This window comes from Ceratotherium simum, chromosome 6 (assembly GCF_057802395.1).
Source record: "Ceratotherium simum simum isolate JZ-2026a chromosome 6, ASM5780239v1, whole genome shotgun sequence".
NCBI lineage: Eukaryota > Metazoa > Chordata > Mammalia > Perissodactyla > Rhinocerotidae > Ceratotherium > Ceratotherium simum.
Genome location: NC_141905.1, coordinates 48,249,242 through 48,271,797, shown reverse-complemented (window position 1 = coordinate 48,271,797; position 22,556 = coordinate 48,249,242). Strand labels below are relative to the sequence as shown.

Below are 22,556 nucleotides of genomic sequence, written 5' to 3'. Positions count from 1 at the left end.
TCATGAAACACAGTAATGTAGAAGAATATATATTGGTTAAAAATCTAGTTTATGATATGCTGCTCAGTTAAAAAAAAAAGACTGTAAAATAAGAATATAAGAAGGCCATTTTGATTAAAACTATATAGAAAATCTAGAAAAACAATAAAAAGTCAACATAGTGATTATGGAGTTATGAGTTATGGAGGAATGGTTTTAACTTTTATTACTTTTTGATTTTTGCTCTTTTTTGTGTTGTGTATTAGGCTGTGTGACTTTTGTAATAACACAAAATTATTAAAAAGGGTAAAGTTCCCTTAACAGAAACTACTTGTTCATCATGAATAAAAGCACTCAGCCAGGTGAGTGGGAAATTGCTCTGATTTCTTGGAACTAGTGGCTCTCGGTTGTGTGGCAGGTGTTCTGACCAGGATTGAGCCACTGTCCTAGTTGTCTTCTGTGCTTTGCTGAAGAACCAAGGACTGCATATCAGATCTGTGATAGGTCCATCTCAGTCTGGTGAACCTTGCCCTAGGAATGTGGTTTTGCTGGGGGGAGGGGAGTGTTGATAAAGTGATCTTTCAGGTTTTTTTTTTTTTAACTTAAAAAACCCCTCTATTCCAAAATATTATTTATTTAGACATTATATTATTTTTGATAGTTAGAGGGCCAGTCAGGTATCAGTTACCAGCAGGGGGAGCCTAGACTCCCCATATCCTATTTTTAAACCAGTGTGGTTTGTCAGGCACCTTTCCCGGAATTGCTTGGAGACGAAAAGCCATCTCTCAAAAGCTGAGGGCACGACTTTAATGTCTTCAGAAGCCAGGCATTTAGACGATGCTCAGTGAATATTTGATGAGGAGGAGGACGATATGACAATTGTGGGTCTTTTCCGGATAAGAAGCTTATCTCTCCCCTGAGACATAGCGGCTAAAAGCAAATTGAAGGTTATTCTCTTCTCTACAAGAAAGATTCCCTTTCTGGCAGGACTGATCCAAGGCAGAGAGGAATTAGGTGAGGTTCGTTCTGGAGCATCTATTCCGCTATTTCACATTCCATTTACCCTACTCCTTAAATTTTGAAGTCACTCTGTGCCTTCACCTTGCTTCTGATATCCATCCTGAACTTTGACTGGAATTTTGGCTACCAACTTTATCTTTTCAAATGCTTTGCCCTAGTTCTTCTTTTCTTTCTTTTGCTCCTCCTCCACCATCACCACCATCATTACAATTAGCAAACATGTATAGAGCATCTGATATGTGTCAGGCATGGAGCTTTACATGCGTTATCCCATTTGTTTTTCACAACACTCCCATGAGACAGGTATTTTTTTATCTCTATTTTATAGATGAAGATACTGAAATTCCCAGAGGATACTGTTATTTATTAGTGACCGTACGAAATTGATTGTATTCGTTATTCATACCCTATCTATTTTCAACAAATACTGACAGTGTGTGTGTAACAATGTGTTAAGTAGATACAGCAAAATCTATTGATTCCCCACATAGTCAATTCTACATCCATCTCAACTTAAACACCATTTTGGGAATAACCCTTACTGTTAAGATGTCTAGGTTCCATGAAAGACCAAGGAATGGGGAATCTTCCAATCCCTGAAACCATATAACTGTAATATTATTCCAAATATTTTCAAAACCTTTAGTATATATTTACTTCATGTGATGGATACTCAGAACATCTCTGTGTGATCAGATGCTAATGATAAAACTGATGCTAAAAGAGGTCAAAGGATTTGTCCAAAGAAACCTGTGTTTTTATCTCCTGATTCCCACACTGAACAATCCTCCACATACCATACAGAACTCTTTTGGGTCCATCGAGGCATGTGTGGGAAGGGAACCTCCTTTATACTTTCTCCAAGACTCTATTCCAGAATCCAACCTTGAAACTGAATGGCTAGGCTACTAGTAGTTGCCAAATCCAATGGATCTTTTCGTGGCTAAGAGATTTAAGAAAAATGACCCAGTAGTTGATTGATTTACAGAATTATAAGGAGAATGCATGACTCATTTGGGCCTATAGGAAGTGAGAGAAAAGTAATGGTAGGAAATCTACTCTATTTGTATTCATCAAATTTAAAATTCCATCAATTTTAAGGTGCATCTCTATTACAGAAAGGAAATATATGTGAAAAACTGCATCTTAGAATTGATGAATGTGCTAATATGTAACAGTTCTACCATTTACTGATATACTGCTGTGTTCCAAATGCTGGGCTAAACATTTTAAAATATTTTTGGATCCCTACAAAAAACCTGTGAAATGAGTATTATTATCCCCACTTTATAGATGAGGAAATTGAGGCTCAGAGAGGTTAAGTTACTAGCTGGCACTCAAGAGAGACCTGTCTGACCCCAAAACCATTGCTTTGTAACTGCTGCACAGTTTAAAGTAGTTTTTTAATCTTTCTTGTAGATGGCCCAAGGCTTCCTTTAAGAAAGGATTTATGACAGTTCCTTCTCCAAGTGAAGGTTTTAGAACTCAATTTCATGAAGTTAGCCCCATTTCCACTTTATAAAAATCAGTTATTGATTTCACAGGGTCAGTTATGTTCTGACACCCTCCGCTAGTCCCATCATTTTACATATTGCCTATATATGGCCTCCAAATTCACATTTCACCGTGACCTCTCTCCTGACTCCAATATCACATACACAAGCACCTCTTCAACACCTCCCCTGGGATGTCTAATGTGCATCTCAAATGTAAATTTCCCCAAACTGAGCTCTTGATGTTCCTACTCTTCTAGTCTTTTCCATCCCAATGACACTATCTCATCCATAGATACTTGGACCAAAATCCTGGGTTTCCTCCCTGAATTCTAAATTCACTCACTCTAAATCCAATACTTAGCCAATCTTGTCTATTCAACTACCAAAATATACCCCAAATCTGACCCCTTTTCACCTCCTCCACCACTAACCCCCTTGTGCAGCCACCATCATCTCTTGTCTAGATCCAGACTACTACAGGAGCTTTCTCGCTGGCTTCTCTCCATCAATCCTTAGCCTGCTGAAGTCCCTTCTTCACCCAACGGCCAGAGTAATGTCTTAAAAAGCATGAATCTAATTAAAACCCTCCTATGACTCCCCTTTTTATTAGAATAAAATCCAAATTCTTAATCACGGAGTATAAGGCTCTCCAACTGTATTGCCTTCAACCCTCCTCTCTACTCTGTTCCAGCTGCTTTATTGGTTTTCTTTCTGTCCCTCTAACACATCAAGCTTGTGGTGATTTTGGGATCTTTGCACTTGCTCTTCTTTCTTTCTCTGGAGTAATCTTCCTCCAGGTCTGACTGTCACGGCTGATGCTTTTCATTCAAGTCTCGGATCAAATTCTACTTTCCCGGAGAGTATTTTCCTAAATACACCAAGCTAGAGCAGCAAACTCCACACACAACTTTATTCCATTTCCTTGTTTTATTTTTTCATACTCTTTTAAATAGTCTTATGTATCCATTTGCTTATTATGAGGCTAGGAAAGTGTACTTGATATTTCCAATATTTTGAACAGGGAAAACCACATATTTATGAAATGGATAAATTAATGAATTTTGTTTCTTTGAACATTTCACAGAACTTAGTTTGTCACCTTATATAGTGTTGATACTCAATAAATATTTCATTAAATTGATTTTCACCAAAGAAAAGAACTATCCTTTTTTATTTCTGGTTTGGCTGTCTTTTGCGTATACTATGTTAGATAAACTTGATAGAAGAACAGATACAGGTACATTGTGTGATTCACTTTTAATCTAAAAGAAGTGGATCTTACCTAATTTCATAATTATTAAGTTGCTTGATTGCATTCTTGGCTTCCTGTTTATTTGAGAATGTTACAAATGCATATCCTCTATTGTTGCCATTAAAATCCATCATCATCCTCATTTCATAAATTTTACCAATCTACAAGTAATAGAAAAAGAGAACATTCATATTTATACATTTGTAATTCCAAGTGAAACACACACAGACAATGTTTTCTGATGTTTATCTTTGCTGTGTTTGGCATTTGCATCCCGTGTGGAATGGTTTGCATATTTTCATGCTGGGTTCAGATCTGTTATCTGACTCATGGGCAAAGTCAAGTTAAATAAAGAAAACGTGTACAAGTGGCATTTCAGCCTGAGTTAACAAAACATGTGCCTGACAGAGCGAGTGACCTTTCATCACACAATTATCTGTGGATCTATACAACGTGTTAGGGACCAGAAAACGCATTTGTCATCAGAAGTACAATTTCTTCATAGATTTGTCCTTGCCCTCTATGTTGACCTCTGAAATCCCCACAGTTTTATTTTTACTTGATCATACTCTACCACTGATGTTTAAAACAAAAACCAGGAACACTCATTTGGAACCTTGCCTAACTGACTTCCTAGCTGTCTTTTTCCCCCACCATGACATCAAGATGAACACAGAAGATGTTTCAGAGGCTGGTCTGGGGAGCCCTGTGGTTTTCTCCCTCTGTGGGCTGAAGGTAAATGCTAGGTTTATCCAACAGACCCAGGGCCAGGACCTCCACAGTAGGAGGGCACTCACTCTGTCCCTCTGGCGACAGCTCTTCTGCTTTGCCTGCACACTACTCTCTCCTGCTACTCCAAATGATCTCTAGCAATCCAGACTCAGCAGTTTGTTATTGCCGGCTGCTGTAGGAAGTGTGGATCAAATAGGAGGAGCATGTGTGGGGAGAAGAAGTGTCAATAGGCATATGCTATTACCTCAGTGGTTGGTTGCTTCTCGGCTCAGCCTTACCCCGCCCATCCTACCTCAAGGTATTCAGTGAGACACCAATTCTCCTGGGCTCATTAGGAAAGAGCTTCACCTGATGTGCTTCATGTGTTTCTTGGCGTTCATTTTCAGATTCACTATTTAAGATTCTTACAGGATTAAGTCTTCATAATTTGTGCACATGCCAAGTGAGATTGTTTGTATAAAATTAGGAGCAGTTCTGAATCTGACGCTGAGTTATACACACACACACAATCGATTTTGGCATTTGGGGAAAGAAACAGCTAAACTCTCGTTTTTACTAAATTTTCTAGGAATGTGGTTGTTTGAACACCACTTCGTAAATTATTGAAAATAAATTTTAATTTTGTATTCTCCCTTTAACTTTGGGTTTAGTAACAAAATATCATTTGGAATTAAAACTAAGGAAATTTATTTCTTAATTATATAATGACTTTGAGGGCCGGCCCCGTGGCTTAGCGGTTAAGTGCATGCGCTCTGCTACTGGTGGCCCGGGTTCAGATCCCGGGCGTGCACAGAGGCACCGCTTCTCCGGCCATGCTGAGGCCGCGTCCCACATACAGCAACTAGAAGGGTGTGCAACTATGACACACAACTATGTCCTGGGGCTTTGGGGGGAAGAAAAGGAGGAGGATTGACAATAGATGTTAGCTCAGGGCTGATCTTCCTCACAAAAAATAAATAAATAAATAAATAAATAATGACTTTGAGAAACCATGTTATTAATCTTGCTGTTGCATTAGGGCAGTCAAGAAATTCAAACTCGTAGAAGGAAATTTCATTCTGGATCAATAGGTATAGGCACACATTTGAGCCATGACAAACATACACATTATTTTTACGTGAAAATGTTATACTTTATAAAATCATATTAAAATGTGGAGTTGGAGCAATATCTTATTTTAGACAGGTTGTTGTAGTGTTAATTTAGATTGATAGACACATTGAGTTTGCAGTGAGATGGCTGTGCCACTGGAGATCAGGGATTGAAATATAGATTTGAAAGTCATCAGCAATGGTAGTTCAAGCTGTCAGTAACAGGACAAAGAACTGAGTCAAGGCAGTGATAATAAGGGGACAGTCACTAACAGCTAGGAATGTTATAACTTCATCCATGATTGAGAAATGGCAATTGGAAAAGAAACCATCGCTGACCAAGAAGAATGAGAGTGAAAGCAGTGAAGAGAGTGCTGTTTTCCCCTTGAAAGATAAGAAAATTTATATTAAATTTCAACTCACTTTTTCACATAATGGTATAAGTTCATCCTCAAAAAGGTCTCGGGGAAGTTTTCCAATAAAAATTTCACAGCCCCTTTCTGGAGGTGCAGCGTCCCAACCAGGAGGAGGGCCACCATATTTTCTTTGTCCATTTTCCTGCAGATCCAGTGTGGATTGTATGAGGGAGAGAAGAAAACAATAGAATCTTTAGTTTGAGTTCTTCGATTATTTTCAAAATCATTTCACAATAAGGAACATATTTATCATTGACAAGTAATAGTAGTGGACTGGTCAGAGGATAAAAATCAAAGTCTCTTTTACATGGATTTTAATACCACGCTCTGTGCTTCAGCAACTGGCTCAAATTAAGCCTTGTGAAAACTTGTAAAGTGCTGGACAAATATAAGGAGCTACTACTATTTTTTTTGTCATTCAAAGTCACCAGTGCCTAATAATCAAAGGATCTGACTATAATTTGAATCCAGGGCTCTGATTTAACATTGAAGTCTAAGTGTTGTGGTGGTAAGGGTTCTGGAGCTGGACTGCTTGGCTCAGTAATTCACTAGCTGTGGGGACTTGGGCAAATGACTTAACTTCTCAGAACCTCAGTTTTCTCATATACAAAGTGGGCATAATACCAGCTTTTGATTAAAGGAGATAATGCATCAAATATGCATGGCACAGGTCTTGGCATGTGATACACATTCAATTAATTCTCTTCTTGCCTCCCTGGGTTTAGGCTCTTTCATGTGCCAAGCAAGGCAATGTGAGCCCCTAAATTGAAAAATTATGAAAAATAGCATTGGAAGGACTGGACTGGCTAATTTTGGGGTTAGCTAGTGAGACACTTAAGTCTATTTTCAAAGCTGACAAGATGGTGAGAGGTGTTTGTTAATGTTGGATCTCTTTGTGGAGAACAATGCTTTCTCAGTCCAAATAAAATTAGCTTCTATTTTTTTTCCTTTGTCTAACAAACCCTTGCAAATTCAACTTCCTTTTGGAGGAGGAGTAGCACTGGTGCTTTTCTGCATTGCTATCTTTATTTTTCTAGAGGTTAAAGACCCAAAAGTGACTTCAGGGGCCCCAAAGTGAAGTATAGGCCTAATCTACCACTACTGATCTGAAACAGTTCATTTGCTGGGGAAGGATAAATTTGCTATCGACTTAGGCATAGCCAGAGTTCTTTGTCATTATTCTTTATTATGATTTTTGGAGAAAGGAAAGTATAAGGGACCAAATATCAGTACCTCTATAATTAATACTTTAAAAAGTTTTATGCTATAAAATGATACAGGTTGTTGGAAAAAATAGTAACGTGTAAGGTAAAGGAAAAATTCCCCAATGCATCACCCTACCCATCCGTAGAAGTAGTTACTGTTAAGTTTGTCTGCCTTTCCAAATATTTTTCTATGTGTATTTTTAAAAGACACATTAGTTGTTCAAAGACATTGTTTTGTCTGATAGTTGTTTATTCTTTAAAACCAAAATAAAGCAGCTTTGGGGCCAGCCCCACGGCATAGTGATTAAGTTCGTGGGCACCACTTCTGAGGCTTGGGGTTCACAGGTTCGGATCCTGGGCTTGGACCTACACACCACTCATCAAGCCATGCTGTGGCAGCATCCCACATACAAAATAGAGGGAGATTGGCAACAGGTGTTAGCTCAGGGACAATCTTCCTCACCAAAAATAAATAAATTAATTCATTAATTAAGGAGTTTAACTTAAAAACAACATCATGAATAAACAAAAGCGTTAAAAAAAAACCTTAAAAAAAATAAAAAATAAAGCAGCTTCTAGTTTCACTGTTAAATCTTTATATATACCAACCTGAATCTTCCTCAATTATCTTATAGGTGTTGGCACAAAGGCTTTTTGGATCACAGTAATTAAATGATGTCTGTGGTTATGATCACTTTTTTATTCCTAATAATTTATATCATGTTGCTTTAAATAAAAACAAGATGTCAGATGGGTGTTCTACCTTGCCTTGATTACTTTTTGCTTCATACAACTGGGTGCTTTTTATTTTATTAAATATTTGCCTCAAGAGTTCTTGTATTTTTTTCTTCTTCTCCTAAATTCTTGAGGATTATCCACTAGCAAGACTTTGGTATCACTGAGAAATCTGAGAAATGAAATGTTTTTTACTTATAGAAAAAAACTTAAGAATTCAGTGGGCTTTATCTCAACCAAGAATTTCCTAAAAAATATGAATTTGATCTTTTCAGAGACATATTAAAAGTTTTATTTCCTTATTTTTTAACAAATACTTACATAGCAGTTACTACATGCCAGATACTGTTCTAATCCTCAGACAACATTATGGGTTAAGGACTAGTACTATCCCCATTTTATAGAAGACACTGAAACCAAAAGAGATTCAGTGGTTTGCTGAGGTTACATCGTTGGGAAGCAGAGAAGTCAGGATTTGAACCCAGACAGTCTGGTTCAGAGTCCATCAGCTTAATCCCAACATTTTGCCTTATTATACGGAAGCCTAACCACTTATAAGAGATCCATACATTTAAATATTTACTTATGAAAAAAATGCCGTTAAATTGCAAACTCTCTGCTACATTTAAAATCCTTTCCAATTTCCAATCATTTTATTACACAAATTTGGGGGGAGAATATGTCTCATATCTATTGCTTACAGAGAGGCATATTTCTATTACCAAACTACAATCTACCTCCTTGGGCTGACTCAGATGATTTGGTTGATGATGATCCCTCTGAGGCCATTTCTGTATATCTTAAATGTCTAGAGGTACACCGTTCAATGGATTATTGGAATAAATTGAGTATAAATTTGGCAGTATTTTCACACTTTAGGTTGACGAAACCAAACTTGCATCCCCTAATAGTAAAGTGACTATTCCAGAATTTCTAATTTGACAAATTTTGTCTGATAGTTTAAAAATAAATAGGCAACCAGCAAACTGACCTTTTATATTTTTCCTCCAACTCTCGTCCTTTCTATAATTGCTAAAAATGTCACTAAACTATTTTGTGCATATCATGTGTATAGGAGGATTCATCTGCTTATGAGCCAAAATGATTGGGCAGGAAAGCCAATTGTCTTTCTGCGGTTTCTATAAACACTTGAAATAAATTCCCCAAGAATATGTTTTGGGATTGCAAAGAGTCTGGCTGGTTCAGATTCTATGAAGTTCATGCACAGGGGGAGATTTGTCCTGTGAACTACCAACTGGGCTTGAATGCACCAGTGGTGAAGGGCCAGGCCAATTTAAGACAGGCCCTGGGCATTAGTCATGGGGTTAGAATAGCTGTTCATTACTCAGAAAGGATAATTAGGGGCTGGATTGCTGGTATTTTAGGCACTATTTTTACAGTTGAGGAGTTTAAAATAGGTAAAGCCCAGTTATAACCACTCTTTCCCCTCCTGGCTGATGTCCTTCTCCTGGGATGCATTCCCCCCCAGCAGCACAGATGTATTAATAGTTTATAGGCTTTTGTTTTCCATGAGAGAATGTTCATTAAACTCTGGGAACTTTCATTTTTCCGACTGAAGACTTGGAAACCATTTACTCTCTCTAGTTATACATAAATAGGTGAAAACCTTCAACTATGTAAATTAAAAATTGAAAACCTAATTCTAACTATAAATCCAGCGGCTTTAATTTAAATATTGAATACTGAGCCAACCCAGTAACTCAGTTTATGTGTCAAGAGTCTTTGGAAGTTTCTTCTGTCACAGATATTTTAAGCCTTTCATGATGGAACCATAGAGTCTTTAGGAAATTATGTATACCATCTTCTTGATCTTGGATAAAACCACTCAACCTTTAATAAATGATTCTAAGCATTAAATCCTAGCTTGAAGGTCAACTGGACTGAGTTAATTTTGGCCACCTGGCATTTGATATTTTTATACATCTGGCGAATCTGGGCAAAACTGCCTTTTCCTACGGAAGTTAAAAATGCCAGATACTTGCTTTTCCAGCTTCCCTTGCAGCTGGGACAGTCTTAGTTATAATACAGTAAAATTGAATTCTGGTGCAGAAATTGTGGTGGTGCAAACCTTTACTGCTGAACACTTCATGATGGTGGATACATTTTATCTTTCCAGTTTTGTGATCTGGTTTTGGGTTTTATTCCTAAAAGCTTACTCTTAAAACTAGTTCTCCAAATCCAAAGTTTCTGTAAACCAATACCTTTTTAATAAACTCCTTTTCTGCTTAATCAGCCAGAGTTGGCTCTGTTACTTGCGCATAACAGTAACAGCAGCAAAAAACAACAGCTACAGCAACAGCTAACCCTAACTGAGTCAGGCACTCTTAAGGTCTGTACATGCATTAACTCACTTAATCTTCTCAACAAAACTATGAGGATGAGACTATTACTTTCATTTTATAGATGGGAAATCCAAGGTACAGAATGTGTTTGAAGTCATGCAAGCAGTAAATGACAAAGACAAAATTTGAATCCTGAGTCCATGCTTGTAGTCATGACATTATTTTTCTTTGAGTGTTTTTTTTTTTTTTTTTTGTGAGGAAGATCAGCCCTGAGCTAACATCCGTGCCAATCCTCCTCTTTCTGCTGAAGAAGACCGGCTCTGAGCTAACATCTATTGCCAATCCTCCTCCTTTTTTTCCCCAAAGCCCCAGTAGATAGTTGCATGTCATAGCTGCACAACCTTCTAGTTGCTGTATGTGGGACGCCACCTCAGCATGGCCAGACAAGCAGTGCATCGGTGCGCCCCCAGGATCTGAACCCGGGCCGCCAGTAGCGCAGCGCACACACTTAACCACTAAGCCATGGGGCCGGCCCCCTCTTTGGTTTTTATATTAACTCAATAGGCTTTTTTTACAGATGAGGAAACTGAGTCCAGAGATATTATGTGACTTACCTAAAGTGACACAGGTGTAATTTATTGCAGAAAACACTAGACTAAAGGTCCTATGATTCTTAATCTGGTGAACTTCATGGCACATATACTGTTCAAAAGTCATGATGACTTTTCTTCTCAGGCTTACCAGCCTCATAATTCTGTGTGTTGTGTGTTACATCTACTTTCTTGTTCATCTTCAGGGAACATGGAGACCAGATGGTTTGTTCCCTCGCATAAGTGAGCCCATTCATAAACTGGAAGGACATTAATGAATGAACCCTCGTTCAGTCTGTTTTTTTTTCCTGGGTAGTAATTTCAATCCCTTTAATACCGATTGTTTGGAAATTTTATATTCCAAATCTGTAATTTTCCCAGTTATTGATTTATGAGCTTGAATAAAAGTCTCTATTAGACATTATGTCTATTACTTTCCACCTATATATCACGTATATATCCCTTAAGGAGATGTGTATATATCTCAAGTCTAAAGGGCCTTAAATAAGATGAACCAAAAGGATCCTTTTAGATGTGATTGTACCTTTGGCCTGCTTATGACATTTTTGTTGCCTGAGGACAACAGACAGTGCTATAGGGAAACTTCATTCTGTTAATTCTGTATAAAAGATAATAATCTGTTTTGTATATAGTTTGTTCACCTTCACATCTCATTAAGATCAGTGACTTCATGTTGGTAAAATCTATTTTTGGCTGACAATTTTTAGAAAGCAGAATTTAATTTATATACTATGGAAGTTGGCATTACCCTTATTAGCATTTTTTTTTTTTTTTTACAATCATTACAAGGCATCTGCTATATGAATGCCAAGTATTATTTTTCCAAAAATAGAGCAATAACAATTGTGATATAAAGACTGAATAAATGGGATGTTGAAATTTGTAGAAATGTGGAGCTGTAGTTAGAAACAAAGAGAGGACAAGCTAGAGCATGAACATAATGGGCAAATATAAATTTAGTTTTGTCATCATACAGTCCAGTGTTTCTCAAAATGTGGTATGTGAGATGATATTAGGCACTTTATAGGCCAATGTTTTATTTTACATTATGCATTTTATTGTACATTAGAAAAATATAATTTTCACGTACGTAAATCCTGTGGATTTTTCACTTACATAAGTGAGAAAAAGTTTACTTTTAAAATTACCTTGAATAAAAAGTGAGTTAATTTAATGAATTCTCAGTAAATAATATTATTGGTGGCATGTGTTTATGGCAAAAATCATGAAGAAATGTGCAAGTAGCTTTTGGCTCTTGAAAATTGATTTGTTTCACTCTCCTCAAAGCCCTCACATTTGATCTTAAAAAATGTATAATATAGTTCTTCCAAGAAAATGACTTTTAGCAAATTATGCATCATGTTCCTATTTCACTTTGGAAGGCTGTTGAAGGCCTGTTGCCTAGGAAAATATTCCCAATTTCATTTCAAGTTATTAGTTGTCTTATGGAGGCAGAACTAATTTATGTTATCAATGATGCATTTACTAACATCATCGTTGAATATTTTCCCTTTACCTTTAAGGATTAAGTGTAGTAAACCACCCTTTAGGAATTCAACATCTTAATACTTAGAGTGTTTAAAAGCAAACTAGCTTTTAAAATAACTTGTATTTTGTAAAGCTTTTTGTAATATAAGTTTTTGGCCAGTTCATGGGAATATTAAATTAAAAAATATCCTTAAACAAAATTAGAAATCAGAAAACATTTTTCTTTGAGTGTGTGTCTCTACATAAGAGAACAAGTAAAATGCCAACTCACTTCTAAAACCTTCTGTTCACATTTTGCAACGAAGTTCACATGATGATGGACTGCAGAGCAGATGTGTACTTTTTTGAGACCAGGATTTGCTGTGTTCGTGCTCACTTCTGGGTTTAGGCCTGTGTCTTGACACACTGCTCCAATCCACAGGAACCTCTCAATTCCATCCAAGAAATGACTAGGCGAAAGCTTAGGTGATTCCTTTGTCCATAGTGGGCTTTTATCCTTTTGGAATGTGTAATTTATCCAATAGACCCATCAACTTTTTATTTACTTATAGATACAATTTGCCTTTTGGAATTGACTAATATTGTAGCAGTCAAAGATCTGGTTAAATTATATAAAGTTTTCACATGCAGTTAAAGACGTTTGTCCACGTGCAGGTAAAGAACATTTAGTTTGAATAATTGCTCTCCTGTCCTCTCCTAGTTCAACACATGCCAAGGTGAATTCCATCGAATGCTATTTTTTTATGGGAGAAACATAAATTTTATACAGTGAGAAATTTTACGCAGTCATTATTCTCCTTACCACATTTCTATGAATTTTAATTTCTGACAAGCTGGGGGACTTGGGAAGGCACAAAATCTTTCCTGACTAAATTCTTCATTTGTAAAGAAATAGAGTTGACTGGGTGATTGCAAAGTCTTACCCTTTTGAGAGTGTTAGGATGCTTGTGAAAGGGAGGCTGACACCATATTTAAATGTGGAAAAATGTTCATAGGATGTTTTGTGAATTACTCAATAGGATTCTTAAAGGGAATATTGTAGAGATTTTTAAAATCAGTGTATCTACAATTGCGTATTCACTCGACACCTATTCTATTAATTACTTAATGACTTTCTCTGCCTTGATTCACTTTCTTAAAGAAACATATGCAAAAAGGAAAATATATATCATTATTATAGAAGACCATCAGTATCACTTCTCACAAATGGAAATATAAGAAATTGTTTTTATATTTAATTATAAAAGAGGGAATATCATAGTGAAATTCTAGCTAGACATTATTGTCTCCTGAAAGCTCTGAGCCCTAGTGTTGCTCTCTTTGTTTAAAAAGATTAGTAGGGGCTTAAAAAGATTAGTAGGAGCTGGAGAGATGTTCTAGACATACCTCCAGCAATTAACTCTCCTCATCAGAAAGTTTGAAAGAGAATTGAGAGTGGAATATTTCTCCTACCGTGAGATTCAAAGTTATTTAATGCTGTGTCAATGTGCCATTTAACATCATCTTGCCTCTCTGCCCTGCACCTCTGCAACAATGTTAAAAAAGGATCACAGCCAATTCCGGCACAAATTCACCATTGCATGCTCTGTGGTCTCACTTTTTTCTTCTTTGCCTACCTATGTTTGAAAGCTATCTTTGCATCTCATACTGATAAGCTTTTAAATTCTGAAGATAAAGAGTCATTTATTTTTGGTTGCTCATCAGTATTAAACAAACAGGTAACAATTTAAAAAATGCTGAAGTTGCCTGCAAGGAAAGTCCAAAGTCCAAAGAAGCTGTTCATGCTTCTGTGTATTTGAATCATGAAGTTCACATCAATTTTTAAGCTGATAAAATGGAAAATCTCATGCGCTTCTAGTTTAAGGGAAAGCACTGTAACACATAGTTTGCAAAGATTTTGAACCTTATATTGAAGACCTCATAAATAATCAACTCTCTATTAGGCAATTAGAGGAGAAATTCATTGCTGTTGGAAAATAGCTTCTGGAATGCATTTCTTTCTTTCTTTTTTTTTTTGCTGAGGAGGTTTTGCCCTGAGCCAACATCTGTTGCCAATCCTCCTCTTTTTGTATGTGAGCCGATGCCACAGCATGACCACTGACAGATAAGTGGTGTAGGTCCATGCCTGGGAACTAAGCCTGGGCCACTGAAGCAGAGTGTGCCAAACTTAACCACTAGGCCACCGGGGCTGGCCCTGGAATGTATTTCTATTTCTTGGCATGCTAAAGTTCCCATTACGTGTCAGGCACACACATTTTCCACATAAATATTCACAGAACTGTTCCTTCATCTGGAGTCTTCCACACCATGTTATGGCATTTCTGACTAGTAGAAGCAATGCTTCTTATTAGTTTTAAAATCAAGTTGATCAGTGGGTGGCTGGGGTGATAAGCTTAGGGAAACGTGCTTATGACGATCTGCTGGTCCCATCCTGTTCTCATGATTAGTGCTACCTATTTAAAGAGTTTGTGTTCATGCACTTGGTGATTGATCTAAGTCCTTGGATAGCAGGAACATGAGCAGGTGGTGAGAACAGGCAATGGAAGAAAAAGTAGGACCCAGGAGCTATATTTTACCATGAAGTCAAATTCCTATTTCTGTCCCTAAGATTTTTGTGTGGTGGTTGGAAAAGAATGTCAGTGCCACAGTGTTCTTCCATCTGCTTCTCACAGAGCTAGTCTAGATGAAGACAATTGTAAACACTGAGGGCCTCAGTTACTTATTTTTATTGCATTATTTGTAGAAAAAAATCGCAATTTGAGAAATACCCAAGTAAAATTACTAAAGTACATTATACCAAATGAGAGAGAGAGGGGAGTCAACTTAATTGGGGGCACCCTTAGAAGAGGGTGGTATCCTAATCAGATTTATGTTGATTTAGCACCATCCTCTGTACCTTATAGGTTGTATACATTTGTTGAGGAATTGAATAAATTAGAATTAAAATATGTGGTTGCATTGAAAGTCCATATAAGAGAACATGCATAGAAAGCAAAGTCTGAGGGGTGTGAATTAAAGAATGTATTTTGTTTCTAGTTTGAGGGAGTTGTTTGCAGGAAACCAGGCTGGTGGCTGATTAAAAGAGTAAGAGAAGGATTATTTCTCTTATTTATCTGCTGTAATTTTACTGGATCTTTGAAATTAAGACACACATGTCTTCATTGCTCAAAGGTGTTGTGCATTTTAGAAATATTTTGGTTAAGCAGTGATAGGGAATTTTCTTTAAAAGCTGTGGATTAGCTTCTAACATAGAGTACTAGATTAAGGATTAGAGTTGGGGTCAGCAAACTTTTTCTATAAAAGGCCAGATAGTTGATAATTTAGGCTTTTTATAAAAACAGCCCTTTAAACATGTGAAAACAATTCATAGGCTGCAGTCACTACAAAAACAGGCTGTAGCTATATTTGAGTCATGGGTCATAGTTTGCTGATCTGTGGCTTATGTCTCTCCTGAATTGTGTAACTCTGAGAGGCTTGTTTTCTAACTGCAAAACGAAAGTGTTGGTCTATAGTGGTATTAAATTCAAACATGCAAAGAATTAGAAAGAATAGCCTAATGAACCCAGGCATTTATCATTCAGCTTTAATAATGAAGTTTTCTCCATGAAATTGTCTCAATTTTTCTACTCCTAACTGAATGCTTCTTAGAAATTTTTTCCACTTTATGAGATTTTTCCTTATAACAAAAATAATCCATATTCATTATAGAAAGTTTGGAAAATAAAGAAGAGCATCAAGCAAGGAAAAATTACCCTAATCAGATATTACATTTTATTATTTTCCAGTATTTTTTATTGTGTGTGAATAATTTCTTATTATTCACACACAATATGTACCGTTTTGCATTCTGATTTTTAACTAAACATTAAAATTTGGGCATTTATCCATGTCTTTCTTTGAAATCACAGTTTTACATGACTATATAATTTGGAAATATAAGAGTGATCATACTTTATGTGACCGGTAATATGTTGTTGGACATTTAGGATATGTTTAATTTTTAAACATTATAAATTCCACTATGATGGACATCCTTATGTCTTAATACTTGTCCTCATTCCTTAGGTCAAAGAGCATGGTGAGTTTTAAGGTTCTATACAGAAAGGTGGCACCCACAGCTGTAGTGCTCATTTAAACCAGTCTTAGGCTGCCATTTTTAGTTTCGGATAAATTAATTTTCATCGCAACTACTTTATATGCATTTTAGGTCAGGCGCTACATCTTCTGCTTCTGTAATTCCAAGCCCTGACACTAACACAATATATAATAAGGACTAAGGAAACAAGACAGAAAAACAAAAACAAAAACACCCTTTATATTTACTAAGGTTAACTGTCGGATTAAGAAAGCAGTGGGACTGTTATACTTCATAAAAATTTATTGTGCTGTAATGATTTTTAGAAAATAGATTATCGATAGAGTAATTGGACAAACAGTACTAATACATATCATATTTTAAATCATTTAAAAATAATATATAATGGGTATCTTGAGTCTACTTTTAAAAAATACTCATAATACTGGAGTGTGATCTTTATTAAATATATATTTAGCTTTAATGGTAGTAGAAATAAAATTGATATAAACTACCCTACATTGGTTGGAAAGTTTTCTGAAAATGCTCATCTATGAAAATGTATTTTCCTAGTTTTAAGGAGAAAATTCCAGATGCAGCAAACGTCACAGAGTTTATAACCCACAACCTTAATGCATTCTTGAGGAAAGGATCATCACAATGTGATGTTTTTCCTTGACTCTTAAAGAAATACATGCTACTTTAAGAAAAATCTGGGGTTTACAGTTAAGTGAAAAGTGGAGAAAAAAAGCACCACATGTAATTCTATTGCCTGGAGACAAACACTGTTTACAAGCTAACATTGTAACAAACTTACTTCCAAAATATCTGTGTGGAAATATAGTTGGTAGTTTAACATTACATGATTTTTATCAATAATATTTTTTGAATGTCTACTATATGCAGAGTATTGCATTGTTTCTTTTATTCTCTGAAGTACTTTAATAAAATTTTCAGCTATTAATATCAAAGATATCCAATTATAAAAAATTATATCACAGAGTATATTTTGAAATTCTCACGAGCATGTTATTGTTGCATCAGTTGTGATATAACAGACTGGCTCACGTTATTAAGTAACCTGCAAAATTCCACTTTTGACTGCTGTATTTGTCCTGCTAGTGATAAGAGAGCACAAATTAGTTAGCCTCTGCTTTTTGAATTCTTGTTTTGCAAGTATTTAACATTCAATATCAGAGACTGTAAAGATACAAAAAAAGTAAAGCTTTCAAACCCTAACTTAGCAAATACCATAAAATTTTAAATTATCATTTTACATGTGTGCTCCCTGAATTGTATTAAGCTGTTTCTTTATCTTCATTTCTGTACAGAGATTTTTGAAAAATTAAACCTGATGTTGCCCTCTTTTTTTGATAATAATATTAATGTTTTCTCTAATTTAGAATAGAAAGACAAGTACTGAGAAGGCTAAATAATTTTTCCTAAGTTACAAAGAGTTGGAGGCTGTGTCTCAATACAAATTGGTCTCCTCTTCCAACCAATTAGTCCAGTTTACTAACCAATTACTAGACTGAGCAAATTCTAGAATCACAAAATCATGACTAATAGAGTGGGGATAGGACCTAGCCAATTTTCTGGATATAAAGGTTGAGAGCAGTTAAAGGACTTGTTCAAGATCATACAAGTTGTATATGATAGAGACTGGGTTAAATTACAGGTCTCTGATTTGAAGTCTTGAGTGCTTTTCTGTGCTTTGCAGCCAAAATTAGAAAGCATTTTCCAGTACATTCAAAATGATTGAACCAAGTCATATATGTATTTGCATCTTGATTAGCGGATAGATCTAGATCTTTAGATCTAGATAACTAGGTTTTGGAATTTTAGGTTTCTATATTATTGGAGAATTTCTGACCCAATAGTCATTCTGCTAATAAAGAAATATTACTTAAAATAAATCATGTTATAATGTTTAGGCTCAACAAAATATTTTTTTGGATGCCCTGGCATGCTAATCTCTAAAATTGCCGTCTTAAAGATAACGTTATAACAGGTTTTAGTTCTGTAAATTATGCTAGAAATTTTGGCCAATAGCAGTAGAATTATAGTTTATAAATCTTTGGCAAGGTACTTAACCTCCTTGTGCCTTGTTTTCTTTATCTGGAAGTTGGAGATGATCATAGTAGCTACCTCATAGTGTTATTGTAAGGGTTAAATGAATTAATATACACAGTGCATTAGAATATAAGTACCCAATAAATGTTTACTATTATTTTGTTGTTATTAATTTATGATCTAAACCCTCATGTTTAACATTTTCTGAATGTACTTGAATATGTAAGATCAAAGTAATATGCAGATTGACTATATATTTTTAGGGATATTTTATTTAAAAACTTTTTTTTTTTTTTTTTGGTGAGGAGATCAGCCCTGTGCTAACATCTGCCAATCCTCCTCTTTTTTTGCTGAGGAAGACGGCCCTGGGCTAACATCCGTGCCCATCCTCCTCCACTTTATATGGGACGCCGCCACAGCATGGCTTGCCAGCAGTGCGTCGGTGCGCGCCCGGGATCCGAACCAGCGAACCCCGGGCCGCCGCAGCGGAGCGCGCGCACTTAACTGCTTGCGCCACCGGGCCGGCCCCTAAAAACATTTTTTATTATAAAAGTAAAATAGCCCTTTTGGTTTTTTTCTCTATAACGCAAATGTTCTTAAATCATAGCATCAAGTTTGTAAAATTATCTCCATTGCTATTTGAGTCTTTTTTTTAAATATTATTTGCAAACTTGGTACATAGCTTTAATAATGTTACAGTTTTTTGCCCTGCAGAATTTTTTAAATGATTACTTAAAGACTGAATACTATTTCATTTGTAACAGGATTTTAAGATGGATGAGACTCTTTTGGCCACTGGTTTGGATATGAAACCCAGTCACTGGACCACCAAGCAGCACAAGGAGGTAGCAGGACATTGTTTAATTGTTTCACATTCTTGACTGAACACCCCTCCTTCCTCCCCATCCCTGAGTTTAGTTTAGAAAAGAGATTGGAGAGTTCGAGAGGAGTTTTTGGAGTTTACACAAGGATGTATGGAGACCATGACTGGTGTGTTGTGAATCCTAGTTCCTCCTAAGTGGGAGGATTTGGGAGGTGCCTCTCAGTTTACCTAAAGCAGAGGAGAGGAGTAGGAAGGAAAACACTCAGAGAGCTTGATACCTATTCCCTGCATTTGGGAACACACTAGGCTGGTGGGTCTAAACACACTCTTGAAATATCTAACAGTGAGCAACGGGTTGGCCTGCTGCTTTGATGTTGGTGAGAAGGAGAGGTGCTTGCTTTGTGTCACCTACGCTTCCAGATTTTACTGAGTCAGAGAATCGGTATTTCCAGGGGACTAGAGTTTGGCCACCTGTAGGAATCAGGGGTTATCTTTCATCTTCTCTAAGAGGGCTGCTTGGAGTGTCAAAAAGAAGTCTGCAGGAGGAGACTGAGGCCCATGAAAGTGGCCGGCAAGAGGAGAGTGTAGCCTGATGAGAGATGCCCAGCAGTGGAATTAAGGATGTCTCTGATGATCCTACAAAGTATTCCATGAGCTTTACATACCTGTCAGGTCCAGAAAGCCCAATGCCAATGTCAGTCAAGTAAAAACTTTCCTTTGCTTTTATTCCTCCCTTCGCTTCCACTCTGAGTCAGGAATTATAGCTAGCAAACTGGCATAGGAAACTATGCTTCTGAAAGCATAAAGTAGGAAAATAGAAAAGAAATCACCTTCCACCCTGACATACGTGGTGAAGGGAAACAGCTATAACTTTGAATGAAGTTGAGTTTTTATTATACTGGACTAGGCATATTAATTATTTAGTGGAGGATCTTTTATTATCTGAAAGTTAGCAGAAAAGTCATGAGATTTGCCCTGAATTTCATCTGGGGGAAAAGGAAGAACTAGAGTCCAGACTAAAATATTGTCATAGGGTTATTTCTCATGAAGTTCTGCTTGTTGAAAGTAATGATTATCTATTCATAGTTTACTTAATAGTTTTCTTATTTTTACACATTTAGGTTTATGATATTGAGGTATTATAAGTAATGTCACACTAGACGTGTTTATATGTATTTCTATCATTATATTTTGGATCATTAGAGATTTATTTCCAGAGGGAGAACACTGTTTTATATATACAAATATTGACAAATTGCTTTTCAAAAGAATTTAAGTGCTTTCCACTACCCCTGTCTTTGTATGAATGTTTCAGATACAAAGAAGTTAAAAAGAAAAATAACTGATTTTAAAACATTTTTGATTTTTATAACATTTATGGAAATGTTGATTACAAAAGGAAAGAAAAACTTCTTTTCAACTAAATGTACCTGAGCAGATGTAAAAAAAATTATTATTTTAAGCGTATCCGTTTTATAGACCATAAACTCTATAGAATTTTCTTTACTGATTATAAAATAGCCCTTTATGTGGTAGAAGGCTGCATAAGAATTTTTCAATGAGTCATTTATTTTGAAGCACATTAAATTTGGAGGTGAAAAAATTTGAAAGTTTATTAATGATCCTAGAATAATATGACTTTATTAAAAAACTAATAATATATTAGTATCTCCCTTGACTTAAATGAAACTTTGAAAAATCTACCATGAAACAATACTTTCTGAAATCTTAAAAAAGCCTAAATAAACACTCTTCACTAGGATGAAGAATTAGAAATGACTTTGAGCATTATATTATCTCTAACAAAGCATGCCATGACTTATAAGATTAGTTGAAAACTAAATGTAGTACATTTTGCAGCAATCTGACAAAGGACCATGTAATAAAAAGACACTGTTGCATATTTTATTTTTACCCACATATGACATTTGTATTCATAATAGCACACAGATTTGGATAAGTTGGAAAAGTATGTGGGTGAAAGACAATAGCTGAGAATTAAAATACTTTGTCTTAGTGTAAAAAGAGCAATATTATTTCTTCAAATAAGATAACTTATCTGTCTAATACAAATTTGCTTTTTAATAATCATAAGCTCTCTAAAGGAGGTTATCATTAAGACAGTAATAATATACAGGTAATTCTTAATAACCAATATCTATGAATAGACAGTCTTAGGATTTTTTTCTTTTTTCTTTTTCAAAAATGCTGAACATGGAGAGAAATTATTATAAATCCTCAACTGTTGGGTAGCCGTTTTGGGAAAACATCTTGGAATTGCTAGGCTGACCAAATGGTCAGTCCTTGGATCCTTCATCTAGAAGTCTTCCTACATCTGCAGTATCTATCTGGAAACCAAGGCTAGTTCTTGGATAGTTGGCTCTCTGCTGGTTCTTGAAACACTAACTTGGTTCTACTTCACAGACAGCTTTGGGTGGTAAATTCCAGCTGCCTTTTTGTATACTAAAATGACCTTTCAAAACTGTAATAGTCACTATGACAGTGCACTTATTCTGCATTCAAATGACAAGTGAAGTTTGAGTTGATAACCCAGAGCAGAAAGAACATTACCCGCAGGGTCACCTACAAAACTGAAATGATGCAACTTCCTTTCCCCTTGGAAAGAAACATCCATCTAAAGAGTTATACGACTGACTGTTCACATTTTGCATATTAGGACCGCTAATATTCCCATCACTCTGTGAATTTGGCGGTGGGTCTCAGCAGATGTCACAAGAAGTGCCTACCTGGACCAAGCTATATCCTGTGCGCTGGACCAGTGCGCGGAGGGCTGCTTCCTTCTGGGTGCCGCTCAATCCATCCCCGGATTTGTGATTTGATTCCATTGAGAGTGATTATCAGCAAAAAATCAGGTTAATTAGGGTTGCTCACTGAAACCAAATTTAAGATAAATTAAGTAAATTACTGTTACCAAGTCCAAACTTATCCTTTTCATGGAGGACTTCTTTAGGAAACATTCTCTATAAATGAGTCATTTAGGTTAGAGCAACTAACAGCCACACACAAATGAGGCCAGTTAAATGTCCTCATTAAAAAAAAGTTTTTAAAAAATGTTCAATTTTAGTTGAAGTTTAGACATCAAAAACAAATAATACCCCTTCTTCAATTAGAACACAGATCAGTAATTCTTGATTCAATTATCACAGAATGCCACTGAATACTTGAAAACAAATTGGCTCTTGTCAATTAAAAGAATATGCAAAACAGTCCTTGCAGATGTGAGAAGAGGGCACTGT

General features: G+C 36.1%; 1 protein-coding gene across 2 annotated transcripts in view; it reads right to left on the bottom strand.

Moving 5' to 3' along the window:
- Window positions 1-22,145, bottom strand: part of A1CF (APOBEC1 complementation factor) — a 51,275-nt gene extending 29,130 nt beyond the window's left edge. For both annotated transcript variants that reach the window (XM_004439999.3, XM_087432954.1), the window contains exons 1-3: window positions 22,047-22,145; window positions 5,994-6,128; window positions 3,778-3,908 (exon numbers count right to left, since the gene is read on the bottom strand). In XM_004439999.3, the coding sequence (XP_004440056.1) occupies window positions 3,778-3,908; window positions 5,994-6,128; window positions 22,047-22,145 (365 nt within the window). The remainder of the gene's footprint in view (window positions 1-3,777; window positions 3,909-5,993; window positions 6,129-22,046) is intronic.
- Window positions 22,146-22,556: the final 411 nt, after the last annotated feature.